A 14,167-nucleotide genomic window follows, 5' to 3' on the forward strand; every position below is an offset into this window, starting at 1 on the left:
TTCAAAACCGGCTGTTTTCGGGCATTTAAATAAAATAGTTAAATTATTCCAAAAATTCCCAAATTTTTACAGAATTTCTTAAACGTTCCATATTTTATTGTGTAAAAATATCGGGGCCCAGTTAATTACCAATATTTTATAAAAATTCATGTTCCGGACTGAACTCAGATTTGTGTATTTCTGACCACAGTCCACGGAACAATTTATTAAAAATTCATCGAGTGTCGGATTTACGAAATTCCAGTGGGGTAATTACATATGCATCGGTTGTCATCTACTGTACATATTTCATGGTCCGATTCATCAAAAAATTTCAGGTTATGACTGAAAGTATGACACCCATTTATTGCTGTCAAAATTCAGCTTAAGTTACTGTTACAAATTAATACTTTAAAAATAGTAAACGATGTCCAAAAATTACGATTCCAGTTCCATTAGAACCGTATTTCATAATAACATATTTTAGATTCAAAATATCGGTTTTTCGTTGAATTTATGCCCTGTTTACAGCCTGTTAAAGGCGGCTGAAAATACACATCAGCAAGCTGTTATCAGTCTAAAGGCTACTAAAACGCACACATATGATTACCATTCATTCTAATAATGATTTACAACAGGTTATAAGTTATTTACAGCAAACTAATACTCATATATTTTAGATTTATCTTGTATTACCATGTTTCATCATTATTTACTCTTTAACCAACAAGTTCATCACTCTAGCAAGACTTTTTAGTTTTGATTTTTAGTGTTCACGATTTATCCGACAAAACGCTTATTAACCACTCTAGACAAGATCAAGAAGAGGTTTAGAGTCACTTACTACTAGCTTTTAAGCTAGGGAAGATCAAGAGAAGAAATGAGGTGGTTAATAGCAAACGAAGAAGGTCTTTGATGATCCGCGAGTTACACACCTCATGATTCACCTTAATACACCTTTGTCTATGAATGGAATGGATAAAGCAAGATTGAATGAAGGTGATGATGGTGGTGGTGAGTTCAGCCAAAGCCAAGGGAGGAGGGAAGAGAGAGTTTTGGTGTGTGTTGGTGAAATGTGAGAAATGAGCACTAAACCTTTCATGCATTACTTATAACCAAGTTTCCACTAAATCCTTTGTGTAATGTGTCATGTAGGGGGGGGACATGATCTAATAAACAAATGAAATAAAATCAAGTTGTGTAGGGGCCATGATGGCCATAGATTAGGTGGGGGGGGGTCTAGCATAGGTTAAACTAAATAGTTACAATCTACTTTCATCTTAAGTATTAGTTACATATATTAGTTAGTAGATATTTTGTAAGAGGTGTCATGATGTTCGGGAACCATAACTAGCTCAGAAAAATAAAAACAATGCTTTTTACAATATTTTAGTGTTCCGGGTAATGTCCGGTTGTTCGGTTAGATACCAGTTCGTTAAAGTGCTAAGTTATTCCATATAGTGTCCTATATACATCTTTTTGTAACATTTTTAATTCCCAACACTCAGGAAAGCATACAGGACTATTTAGTAACTTTTCTGCACACTATTAGTGTGTCAACATGCACATGTAAATATAACACAGATATCAGAAAGCAGTTACGTAATTCCACACAGTCGTCAAGCACATTAATTATTATTAATAAATTGTACGGAATACATGGGATTTTGAGGGTTGTCACAGGTAAGACATGAAAGTGGATGCAACCGTTAGTTCACATAGGTGTGAACCCATTGGTTCCATGGTATGTACTTCAAATATCACATCGGGAAGTAGACGCACCGGACTACATGATTTGAGGATGCATAACTGTGTATTTTGGGTGCCGAATCCTTCAGAAATCATAATAGTCAGAAGCCTTGGTACATGATTGTACATATATGTGATCTCTTCAAGATTTGAGCTTCTAATGCTTGTGTGATAAGTTTCAGAGACGCTGCGTAAGTGAATAGTGCCACACGACGGGTTAATTAAACAACAAATAGCTCTGTATTTTGCAATTTTTTTGTTCAGTCTTTGCTTTCTTGTTGAAAATTCTTCATGTTCATTTCTATAGACAATTATTGGGAACATATGCAATAAAAAGGTACATTATGTACAATATGAACATTTTAATTAGTAGAACTCAAATTTCACTACAAGAAAACTCGTCTGATACCACGGCCTTTATCAACGACATGTCGTCAAGAAAAGTCTTGGGCCGACAACTTCAGGTTTGACGCAAAAGCCTGTTTTGTCATCGTTAAAGGTGTCCTCGAGAAAGCTGACCCATTAGTGACGAAAAGGTTTATTTTAAAGATTATTTTCTGCAATCTGGTTTTCGTCTCACTACGATGTTTCCGCTATCGGTTGGGATGTGATAAAAACATGTTCTATTTTCCTGCAATAACTCAAAAAGTATATGTAAAATAAAAACATGTTCTATTTTCCTGCAATAACTCAAAAAGTATATGTAAAATAGTAAATCACAATATGACTATGTCAAACATATGCAACATAGTTATAACTAATAAACATTGCAATTCTCATTACAATCACAAAAGAAAATCCAAGTTTACACCTTTATCTTTAACATGAAATTTAAGTCGTAAAATCAAATGGTGTTTATTCACTAAAACAATTCAATTTACTTGCAACATATCAATTGCATTCTAGATGCCTATCTAGGACCAAAATCAGATATTGAAACTTCATTTGCAAAATATTGAGAAGATCTGGATCTAGATTTAAATACTTTAGGTTTTTCTAAACCACTGCTCCCTGTCGAAGAACTGTAATCTTGTAGGAGTGGCATTTCAGGATCAATGGTACTGCGTATAAAAAATGCAGGTTTTGTGGGTACAGGAAGCGTGATGGAGAAGCTATTAAGCATAAGAACAACCGAAGCCATGGTTGGCCTATCAATAACATTTTCTTGGACACATAATAATCCAATGTGGATGCTTCTAATGATGTCACGCAATGAACCTGATCCACTCTTCAATGTGGGATCTATTATATCTGATGCTGTCCCATTCCGCCAGCTTTTCCATGCCTAAAAAATAATCATAATTTTTGTTTTATATATGTATATATGTGTGTGTGAGAAATATATTATGATCTCAATGGTGTATATATGGTGTTCTAGACTTTGTAGACAGGGAGGATACTTACATAGCTAAGAATATCTTCTATGCTCTCTCCACTTCGAAAGCTTTGGTTCTTTTGACCGGATACCATTTCTAGAACTAACACACCATAGCTAAAGACATTTGACTTTACTGAAAATTGCCCATGCATAGCATATTCTGGCGCCATGTAACCACTATAAGAGTGATGGAGAAAAGGTTAACACTTTCCTTTATACAACTACATATCAACAAACACACTTAAACCTCTTAAATATTTTGAAGCTCTTAGTACAAGAAAGCTATAGTCTTAAAGCAAATCTCGTAATGCAAAAACAACAATTGTACAACGTGACATGGCAACCATCATGTCATGATCACATATCGTAATTTTTGAAATTTTTGTGATAGTTATTATCTTTTAAAAAGGACTTCCATTTATGTTTATTACTATAACGCATTTGTTCTAAGAAACGCCACATGAAATATTAATGTAGAAGCGTACACTCGATCACAACAGAGGGAATGCTTGAATTTGTAGTAATAACAGGTCTGCCTTAGAATGATGAAAATAAACAAGTCGTAGTGGTCCTTGAGTTATAACTAAAACAAAATCTAAAGGATGAGTACTTACTAGGTTCCAACAATTCGGCTTGTGTCTCCTTGGGTTTCCTCAGTTTTGAACAACCTTGCCATTCCAAAATCAGCAATTTTAGGTGTCAATTGTTCATCTAACAAAACATTACTTGCCTTCATATCACGATGAATAATTCTTAGACGGGAATCTTCATGAAGGTATAGTAGTCCTTTTGCAATTCCTTTGATTATATTGTATCGTTTTTCCCAATTAAGAACTGTACGTTTAATTGGATCTGCAAACATCATCATTTATTGGGTATTAGTAACAATATCCATTGCAACAAAACGTCATTTTCTACCCACGTTAAATAGTTAAATTGATCAAGCAACAATATTTTCCTTTTTTTATTAAATTTTAGGTCTTTTATGAGGTTATTTGTGATATTATAAAGGGAAAACTTCATAGAAATATAAACATCTTTTACAATTGATCTAATTAAGTCACTCAAAAAAATGTCCAAATGTAGTCACTGGTAATGTGTTAATCCTATATATTTTACCTGTGAATTTAATAATTATACAATATAAATTAATATTAATAAATATGTCCCACGACAACCATCATCATCTTCATTGATGGCCGTCTCCACCACACCACAAATGCTAATACCAATATTTCCATGCAATATTCATGTGAAACTCCATTGCACCGCCTTGTTCAACCTAACACTTAAGTCTGCCAACTCCCTCATCTCATCTTACCTGAACCAAATACCCCTCTAGTGAGAGTACGAAACCAAAGTAGAGTGAACATTCTTGCATCCTATCTGAATCCTTGATACGGTGTGTGTTATGTCAGCAGCTAGGTTTGGGAATCCGGTTTTGTCGTCCAAAACGCATGGCTGTAAATCAAGCTCCGATTTCATGTCTAACCCACAATGGTTTCCCCCATAGTCAAAGCTTGTCCAAACATTGTCGGTGACGATTTAATTTTGGTTCCTACGTTGCGGATTTGGGAAATTGATGTAGCTTAATTAGGTTCGAGGATGATCAAGGGGGAAATGTGAGAAATGACACCGACTAATTCTAATAAACCAACTAGTTTTAATGGTGTTGTTAAGTTTGTGATCGGTGATGGATGGTGATTGTTACCGACGGGAGATGGTGATGGTAGCCTAATGATAGACATAGGATATTGGTCATGAAGGGAGGCCTAATGATTTTTAGGTTTTAAAGTTTATTAATTATTCCAAGCCAACAAATTTTATTAGAAGAATAATTCTAAAAAAAAGTCACCCATCACTTTAACTTGCTTAACATATAAAATTGGGAGAATTAGCACAATGACTAAATTGAAAAAAAAAAGTTTGAAAGAATTAACTGAAACAATTGTAAAAGTTGGTTAGAATCCAATGGAATTTTCCTATAATAAAATAGGAATTATCCAGCTTACCTATGGATACTTGCATTTGGTATTAAAATAAAATATCCAAAACCCTTATACGACAAATGCAATGCAACATGTGGTATTCAAAAGGATGTATGGTCTTAAAGAACATACCAAATATAAATTTGTCAAGACTTGCATTTGGCATAAACTCGTAAATGAGAAGTCGCTCGCTTCTTTCTATGCTGTAACCTAGCAATCGAACTAAATTACGATGTTGAAGTTTTGCCATTAGCAACACCTCATTCTTGAATTCTACATCACCTTGCCCAGAATCCAATGCTAGCCTCTTTACTGCTATATGGTCTCCTTCACCAAGCTTACCCTAGATATCATATGATAGCATATAAACCGATGCTTAATTATTTTAGGAATCTTAGTTGTTACATTGAATATGTTATTTCTACACTCTTGTTTATATGTGCTTTAAAACAATGTATAATATATACGAGCTTTTTAACACTTATATAGCTGTATATATGGTTATACTTGTAAAAATGTAAAGCACCACAACAATTAGGAGGCAAGTATTTAAAAAAATTAGAAAGAGCTTACAAGCATACAACCATATTATCCACACTAAATTAAGACTCTTGATTTACTATTGATAATATAGTTGTAGTTTCATTTTAATGGTCATTTTTATTTTTATTTAAGCACTATCAATTTATTTTTTAAGCAGAGTAAAATGTCTTTTCGTCTCTGAGATTTGGCCTTTTTGCAACTCCCGTCCAAAAGATTTTTTTGACCGCACTTGACAAAACTTACCCCTTTCGTCCAAATCGATAACTCCATCCAAATTTTATGCGCCATCATTTTATATTCACACACCCAAAGAAATGTAGATCTTAAGCTTTTATTGTATCTATATATTACTATAACTCTAAAAGGGATTAGTTCCATGTACTTAGAGGGTGTTTGAGATTACGTTTTGAAGTGATTATTTGTTTATTGCATTTGTAAAACATAAATAATCTAAAAAAGTGTTTGGATGAAAAAGTGCTTATCTGCCTCCAAAACGCAGTTTTGGAAAAGCATGTACCTACATGCTTTTTCAAAATGCAGTTTTGAAAACGAAAAATCTATTTTGAAAATACAACACCAAACACCCCCTTAGTAGAAAAAAAAGTGCTCCCAATTAATGTAATTATTGTAATGATAATTACCAAAAGTGATTAGTTCATACCTTGTAAACCGTTCCAAAACCACCTCGTCCAAGCTTATTTTCTTCAGAAAAATTGTTTGTTGCTGCTTTCACAGTACTAAAGTCGTACTGCAAAGACTCTGCTGCGCCAATATCCATTGTCGTTGCGTCAGCTATAAGAAATGATGAGGAGTTAGAAATTGCTTTCGAGGCATTGGTAATACCATAACAAAAACTCAAACAATTGTTTAATAGGAAAATCCAAGTTAAACATTTATCCACAACACAAAAGTGTTGCTCACAATATTTATTGGTCACACTTATGCATCAATTTCCATTTATGAACTTACAATGTATACTTGTAATGGTTGCTGAAGATGTAATTTGCTTTTTCTTCTTCCTGAATCTCATTGTGATACAAAGTGAAGCGATTACTATGATGACGATGACTATCACAATTATTATGATTATCACATTTCTTGCTGTGTTATTCTCTTTTCCTGCAACAGAAGAAAACGAAAAATGTTGGGGATGAATCAATTTTTGCCCAAAGACCTAAGTTAGACGTTGAAAACGGTTATGAAAGGTTGCGACAAACAGAAACGTTGTTGGGTTGTAATGTTTCAAAGCTCAACATCGTCTAGACCACATCCTTCATCACAAAAAATTCCTACCTAAACCACTTGCTTACCCAAATGTTAGAAACACTCTCTGCCCGGATATATCCTGATTATCATTGCAACATCAAACCTAATCTCCAAAAAATTCTATTTCCAAAATTTCAGCTATCAATCTCGTCAAATTTGGTTCCATAAACCTTAATTCCAAACAACTACATAGACAATTCAATTGCTTTCTGAAATCCTTAATTTGTACACATTCTTAAAGTACATGGGTTATATGGTAATTAGTGTAAAGATTGGCGGTTACAAAGTATAGGGACTGAATGTGAAATTTCAGAAGTTGATAACTACCACCTCAAGGGTGGCGAAATCCCTTGGGAGACACCCCTTGATCGATTGGCAGCCACAAGAAAAGAAAAGGACACGACTTTTAGATTGAATGGACACACCTCTTCATGTTAATTCTCATCCACAAGATCAAAGGACGCACCCGTTCGTGAAGAGACATGTCCATTCACTCGCACCCATTAGAAACTATAAATAGGGCTTAGATTTCATTTGTAAAATTCAGTCTATTCCAATGTATTGAATTCAAATTCTCAGTTTATATATTCAAGTTATTCGATTGTCTAGAGATCAAAGATCCATTAGGGCCAACAATTGGTATCAGAGCATCAAGTTAGAGGAATCGCAAGGCATCAAATCACAGGGAATTCGCGATCAGGTTTTATTATTCTTTCTCAATTCGCAAGTTAGTTTTATTTTCGGTTAAGGGTCGAACCAGGGGTTAGGAATCTAATTTTTTTTTTTAATTTTTGGGTTTAGTGCGAATTAGATTGATTGGTTATTACGCGTTGGAGTTATACGCGGGTTAAGAATTGAAGGTTCTAGAAAGTCAAAGTTTACCGGTACAGGAGTTTGTATTGGTGGTTAGAAATTTTTGAAACAAGAAAAATAAGGTATATTAAAAGTGAAGATTGTTTGGTCAAAAGATATGCCAGGAATAACCGGACCAACTCCACAAATCGTTATTTAAAAGGAAGGAAGTTCTCTTTCCTAATTCCAATGTCCTATTTTGAAACCAACAAAAGAAAACCAAGGAAAATGAGACACTCTTGGTCGAAACAGAAGATGATGATGAACCTACACTTCTGATGTGCCTAGACGATGAAGACAAGTAAAATGGAAAATTTGGTCATGTGAAACGATCAAAGCAGAAAAACCGTGTGATGCGAGGAGAGAGATAACATGTGCAATATGCAATAAAATAATCCAGTGAGTGGATAAGGAAAAAGTGAAGAATCCGTGAGGGAAGCAATCAATAATGAAGAACCAGTTGTGAGAAACAACCGTGATGACGAGATTAAATTTGTGATAGACCAAGAAGAAGGCATGCGTGTGAATGAAACAAGTAATCCTGTGACGGGGTCAGAAGAAAGAATTGTTGTGTGACACAACCGCTAGAGATCTGAGTGAGTTAGAATATCTAAAATCTATGCGATATGGATTCAAGTCATGTGATATGATGGTGGACAAGTTAATCAAGACCGTTGGAGTTCGTCATTGTAGGTTTGACCTCTGCAAAACCAACTAATTTCCAATTGGGATTGTTCAAAAAGAAGGTCAAACTTCAATAAGCCAGGAATTCAGCCAAGGCCTCCCGGTCCTATGCTTTAGGAGGTAAAATAAAAAAATTCTTATACTAATGTCATTGAACCTAAACAACTTGATGCTGTGAATCCCTTCATTACATCTAGATCTTTAAAGTTGTTTAATGAATTTAGTTTCCCATTGCAAAACATTAACTTCAAAGTTTTCAAATCTTTCATTTATTTGGACAGTTCGTTTGTTCAATGTTCGCTTATTTTTATTTTACCTTTTGTTTATTAGAACCGCTTGCTTTTTAAAATTGATGATTGTTTAGTAGGAGTCCTATAATAACGAGAATGGTGATTTCGCTTATATGTTTTAAAAGGTTGAATAACAGGAAAACTAATTAATCGACAAATGATAATGTTGATCAAGTGCTCCAGATCAGAGATGAGATGAACCACTATAAGTTTCTCGTGCGAGTTTGCCCACCATTTTTTTAAAGAAACAAAGATAAAAATGTTACAAATACATCTGAAAAAAAATTAAAAAATTGCCGAGCTGGTTGTTATTCTTCATTTACACTTATGCAATTTCTTTTACGAAACGATAACCAGTAAATGTTTTACCGGCGACATTTTTATAATTTTTTATTTATTTTCTAGAATAGTTGATTTTTTAAAGTTTTTGGAGAAAATTTCTTTTTGAAAAAAAAATCCGTTTGTAAGGCATATTTGTTACGTTTCTCAATACATCAGGTGTTTCTCATTTTACTCTTTTCCTCCCTATACATAAAGGAACGATCATTTGAAAAAAAAAATTAATATGTGATGTAAAAAAGAAAAGACAGACTGGTAAAACAATAAAGAGTTCATAACTCCTATTATTTATTTTCTTTCTCATTAATTTGGCAAAAATACTTTATTCTACACATTTTCAAAAAATTACACGAGCAAATATCAAAATTTATCATACATATCGAAATTAGCGTACACCTTATCCTACACATATCAAAAGATTATCTTACCATAAATTAGATTGTCTTGAAAGAGTTTTAAAAATGAGTTACAAGTTTAATTAGTTAGCTAATTTAGGAGAATATAATAAATTGATAAAAAAAATTCTAAATTTACCTATAGAGTTAATTACACAGATGGACCTTGTGGTTTATAGCTAGTTTCACCTTTGGGTACTAACTTTTTCTAACAGGTTTAGGTTTTATTATTTCAATTTTATAACACCTTTGGGTACCAACACCAAAATTATCAATTTAATGACTAAAATGCCCTTCCATTTTTTTTTAATTTATCAATGTAACACCTTTGGGTACTAACACCTAATTTCATTTAAAGTTTAAATCAATTTTACAAAATATATTTTTTTTATTTTCATCTTTTTATTATATCTCTTAATTAACATAAAATCTATTTATTTTTTATTTTTTATAAGAAATATTTATATATAATTTTTTATGAAATGATAAATAATTTAGCACGACAGAAGTTACTCAAAATCTTAAATAAATAAAAATTCAATAGGTATAATAATAGTTGGTAATGTACAAATAAATTACTATTAAGATATTAGGTTCAAACTCCGTGTATTACACATGTTTAATGTATAAAACTTAGTTTTAATTTTTGTAATTTTAAATATATAGGATTAAATAATATGAAACCAATAACAATAATAATAAAAGACTGTATCTCATCAGCACTAAAGTGTTTCCTAAGCACATAGATATATAAATAAAATAGAGACGTCATGGTTTAATCACACCGTCTCAAAATGTGCCAAGTAATTGATCGTAACAAACAAATCAGATTAGATTATACATTTTTACGACTTTACTATAAAATATATTAAATTAGTTGTAGTTATTTTTAAACAGTTTTTCTCGATTATGCTACATATCTTGATATATTAATTTAACTAATTTTCAGATGTTATATTCATGTGTTTTCAAGATTACTATAGATCTTAATAGATACTTATTATATCATTTGTTTCATTATTGAATTTATATTATAAAGAGTTTTTATATATTCATAATATTAGTCAGATATTTATCTAGTATGGGTGAGAGTTGGCTACAAAGTCCATTTTTCTTACAAAGTGTAAAAAGTCATAAAACACCACAATTTCAGCCATAAAACACACTCATAACCCATAAATAACAAAGTGGAGATTACTAAAACACCATATTTAGGGGTTTTGTGTTGTGTTTTGGATGATAAGGCTTTGATGATCGAATGACTAATATTAGTGTGTTTTATGTTGATTGTCATGTTGTGTTTTATATTCATAGTTCTACGGTGGCGTGTTTGAAGTTTTTATGGACTGTTAAGGTTTGGATATTGTGTTTTAGTGATCTTCACTCTGTTATTTGTGGGTTTTGAGTGTGTTTTATGGCTAAAATTGTGGTGTTTTATGACTTTGTACACTTTGTAGGAAAAATGGACTTTGTAGCCGAACCCCACCACATCTAGTATTATTATTAATAAAAAAAATGGAGCGGACGTTTTCTGACTTTTTTAATCTAAATTTATAAATAAAAAAATAAAAAAAATAAATAGATTTTATGTTAATTAAGAGATATAATAAAAAGATGAAAATAAAAAAATAGATTTTGTAAAACTAATTTAAATTAAATAAAATTAGTTGTTACTACCCAAAGGTGTTACATTGATAGAATTAAAAAGAATGGAAGGGTATTTTAGTCATTATTTTGATAATTTTGGTGTTAGTACCAAAATGTGTTACAAAATTGAAACTATAAAACCTAAACTGTTAAAAAAATTAATATACAAAGGTAAACTAACTATAAACCACAAGGTTCATCTGTGTAATTAACTTTTTAACTATATATATATATATATATATATATATATATATATATATATATATATATATACACTAGGTTAAAACCCCGTGTATTACACGGGTTGCATAAATATAACTTTATATAATATATAATAAAAAGATATATTTAAATAAAAACTTGTATATTGCATGTATTGAATAAAACATAATGTCATATGTTAATATAAACAGTAATTAAGATTTATCTTTTAAAAATGAACATTGATGTACTATTAACTTATTATAACATTTTACTTTGTTTTTTTATTTTGCATAAATGTAATTTTATATAATAAATAATAAAAAAGATATATCTTTAAAAAAACTCATATATTTTACGTGTTTAATACAATATAATGTCATATGTTAACACATATAGTCGTCAAGATTTATCTTTTCAAATTGAAGTTTAATGTACTATTTACTTACTATAACATGTTACTTTGCTAAATCTGTATTCTTAACAATTTTTTTGCTTAAAATTATTATAATTATTTAATATGATCATAATAAAAATAAGCGTTTATATTCTTATCTAATTTTTTTGTTTAAAGTTATTATTATTATTTAATATGATAATAATAAAAACAAATGTTTATCCTTATCTAAATATTTATTCTTATCTAATATTTTTGTTTAAAATTATTATTATTATTTAATATAAGAGATAAATAAGAAAATAAGGTGAGAAAATATAAGAAAGTGACACATTTCCAAAAAAGATTTTTATTTATTAGTATAGAAAGATATAGGCACAACAAGGAACCCCGGAAACTCCCCACCACCCCACCTTCCTTAATATAATTTTATTAAAAACTGGTCATATATAGTGAAGACATTGATCTGATGGTTGAGACGCGTTCTTCTTTTAATAAGATTAGCCCCACACCTCCAACCACTTTTACCGAAATAATTCGAAAATCTTCTTTCATTATATATATTTTAATCAAACTGATTAGGACGTAACTGCGTAATGTTTAATTTAGCCACTCGTATTCAAAGTAAACAGATCTATGTATATCTCCTAATATATAATATAATTTATTCAGGATATAAAGAAAATATAACTCATACCTGGTGGTGATGAAGGTCGTGCTATTGGCGGAGATGGCTGTAAAATTGGTGGTGGTGATGGTGCATTTGCCCGAGCAGTCTGGTTAAAAAACCGATACGTCTCATATCTAAAGGTGCACATAGGTACAAGAATTCTTCCTCCAACTCTCCCATTAAAATAAAGTGCAATTCGGTTGATTATATCTTCCAAGCTAAGTAGCACTGGAACGGGTACGGGAACGAGGAACGGCAAAACTCAAAATTTTAAGATACGGGTACGGCAATAAAAAAATATAAAAAAATAAAAATACATTAAACAAATTCCAAAAATACTACATCTTTCAAAGGTGATTAATTAGCAATAATCAAATCATTTTCAAATTCCGGTTCATCTAGTGAGAGATTGGCAATCGATAGAGAATTAGAGATGATGAGACTTGAGAGTTAAGAGATTAGAGAAGCCGAATATTATAGGTCTATTTATTTAATGGCCGGTTGTGGAATTTGAAAGGGTAAAAACCCTAAAATTAAATGGAAACAGGCTGGATACTTCTACCAGTCCCCGACATTGGAAACGTTTAGGAAACGTCCCCAACGAGTACCCATGGTGTTTCCGTCCCCGACAAGTACCCGAGACGGGTACGGCCACATAAATGGAGTCCCCGTGCTACATAGCTTCCAAGCAATCACTACACTGTATCTCCGATAGGTCTGGAGTACACTGAACAAGCCCATAAATCGTTGAGAAAGCTGGACCACTTGTGCTCCCGCTGGCAAACTTCTGTAGGGGACCGCCAGCCGACGCGTTACCTCTCAGATCCTTCAGTAGCGGCCCCAAAGCACCATTGAACTGATCGATATCCGTTGCGTTTTGGGGGTTAGCTAGATACACATAAAACTTTATCCTTGTGTTTCTCAATATGACCTCGTTGGAGTACTTCACCACACAGTTGTCGTAGTATCCTATTGCTTCCTTTTGGTTAGGACAGAGTTGTGGCAACTTGATAATGGAGTCATTAACACAACTACGACACATTTCAAGGTTAATGTCGCCCCGACATAGGGCGATCGAGTTGACCGTATCGTTTCCTTGGCCGATGGTGAGATTGTAGAAACCTAAGCCATTGTTGGTGGTGGGGAGTGTGGAGAGGGTGGTGTTGAGATTCCTTTGGTACGTGCTGTCTATTGTATAGTTAGCTGCGCTTTCGCAGAAGTAGGAAAGGAAATCTGGTTGAGCTAAGGTGGTTGTATGGATTAGATGTATGAAAATATAAGATAATAGCCATAAGGGCAGTTTTCTGTCAAGGATGAACATACTTTCGTGTGGTATGAGGAAAGAGGAGATGCAGGATCTTTAAAGAGTTTGATAGTAAATAGTATACATAGTCTTCTATATTGACCAGGTCGGAAGAAATATGGATACATATTTAAAAATAACCCATAAATACAAATTAAAGGGTTTGAAGCCCTCTATCAAGGTATTTGTTTCTCCACACTCGGTTTTGATTATAAGAAAATGTGTAGTGGAAGGGGAAGATAATGCCCTCATCTTAAGGCATTTTACGTCATGTGGTGGTCCAATCAGCAAAGAGGCATTATTGGGCGTTTTCTAAAATGGGTGTAGTGAGGATGCGTCATTATTGGGCATTATTGAGGCATTAAATAAAATAAAGAAAAAACACCTAAAAATCTTATTGGATAACAAAAAGGGAGATGAAAGATGATTGGACAAGGAGAAGGGTGTTGGCGTGCTTTAAACCACGCCAAGGGGGCTTTTTTGAAA

At 32.5% G+C, this 14,167-nt stretch overlaps 1 protein-coding gene across 1 annotated transcript; it reads right to left on the reverse strand.

Annotated features, from left to right (window-relative positions):
* Nucleotides 1-2,638: 2,638 nt before the first annotated feature.
* On the reverse strand, nucleotides 2,639-13,730 carry LOC110924780 (putative receptor-like protein kinase At4g00960). The gene is made up of 8 exons (XM_035986307.1): nucleotides 13,056-13,730; nucleotides 12,406-12,512; nucleotides 6,607-6,756; nucleotides 6,299-6,459; nucleotides 5,227-5,437; nucleotides 3,721-3,958; nucleotides 3,133-3,283; nucleotides 2,639-3,013 (listed from the first exon to the last, which is right to left on the reverse strand). Exons 1-8 carry the CDS (start codon nucleotides 13,697-13,699, stop codon nucleotides 2,639-2,641), a joined length of 2,037 nt encoding a protein of 678 aa, XP_035842200.1. The 5' UTR covers nucleotides 13,700-13,730.
* Nucleotides 13,731-14,167: the final 437 nt, after the last annotated feature.

Source organism: Helianthus annuus, chromosome 17, assembly GCF_002127325.2.
Source record: "Helianthus annuus cultivar XRQ/B chromosome 17, HanXRQr2.0-SUNRISE, whole genome shotgun sequence".
Taxonomy (NCBI): Eukaryota; Viridiplantae; Streptophyta; class Magnoliopsida; order Asterales; family Asteraceae; genus Helianthus; species Helianthus annuus.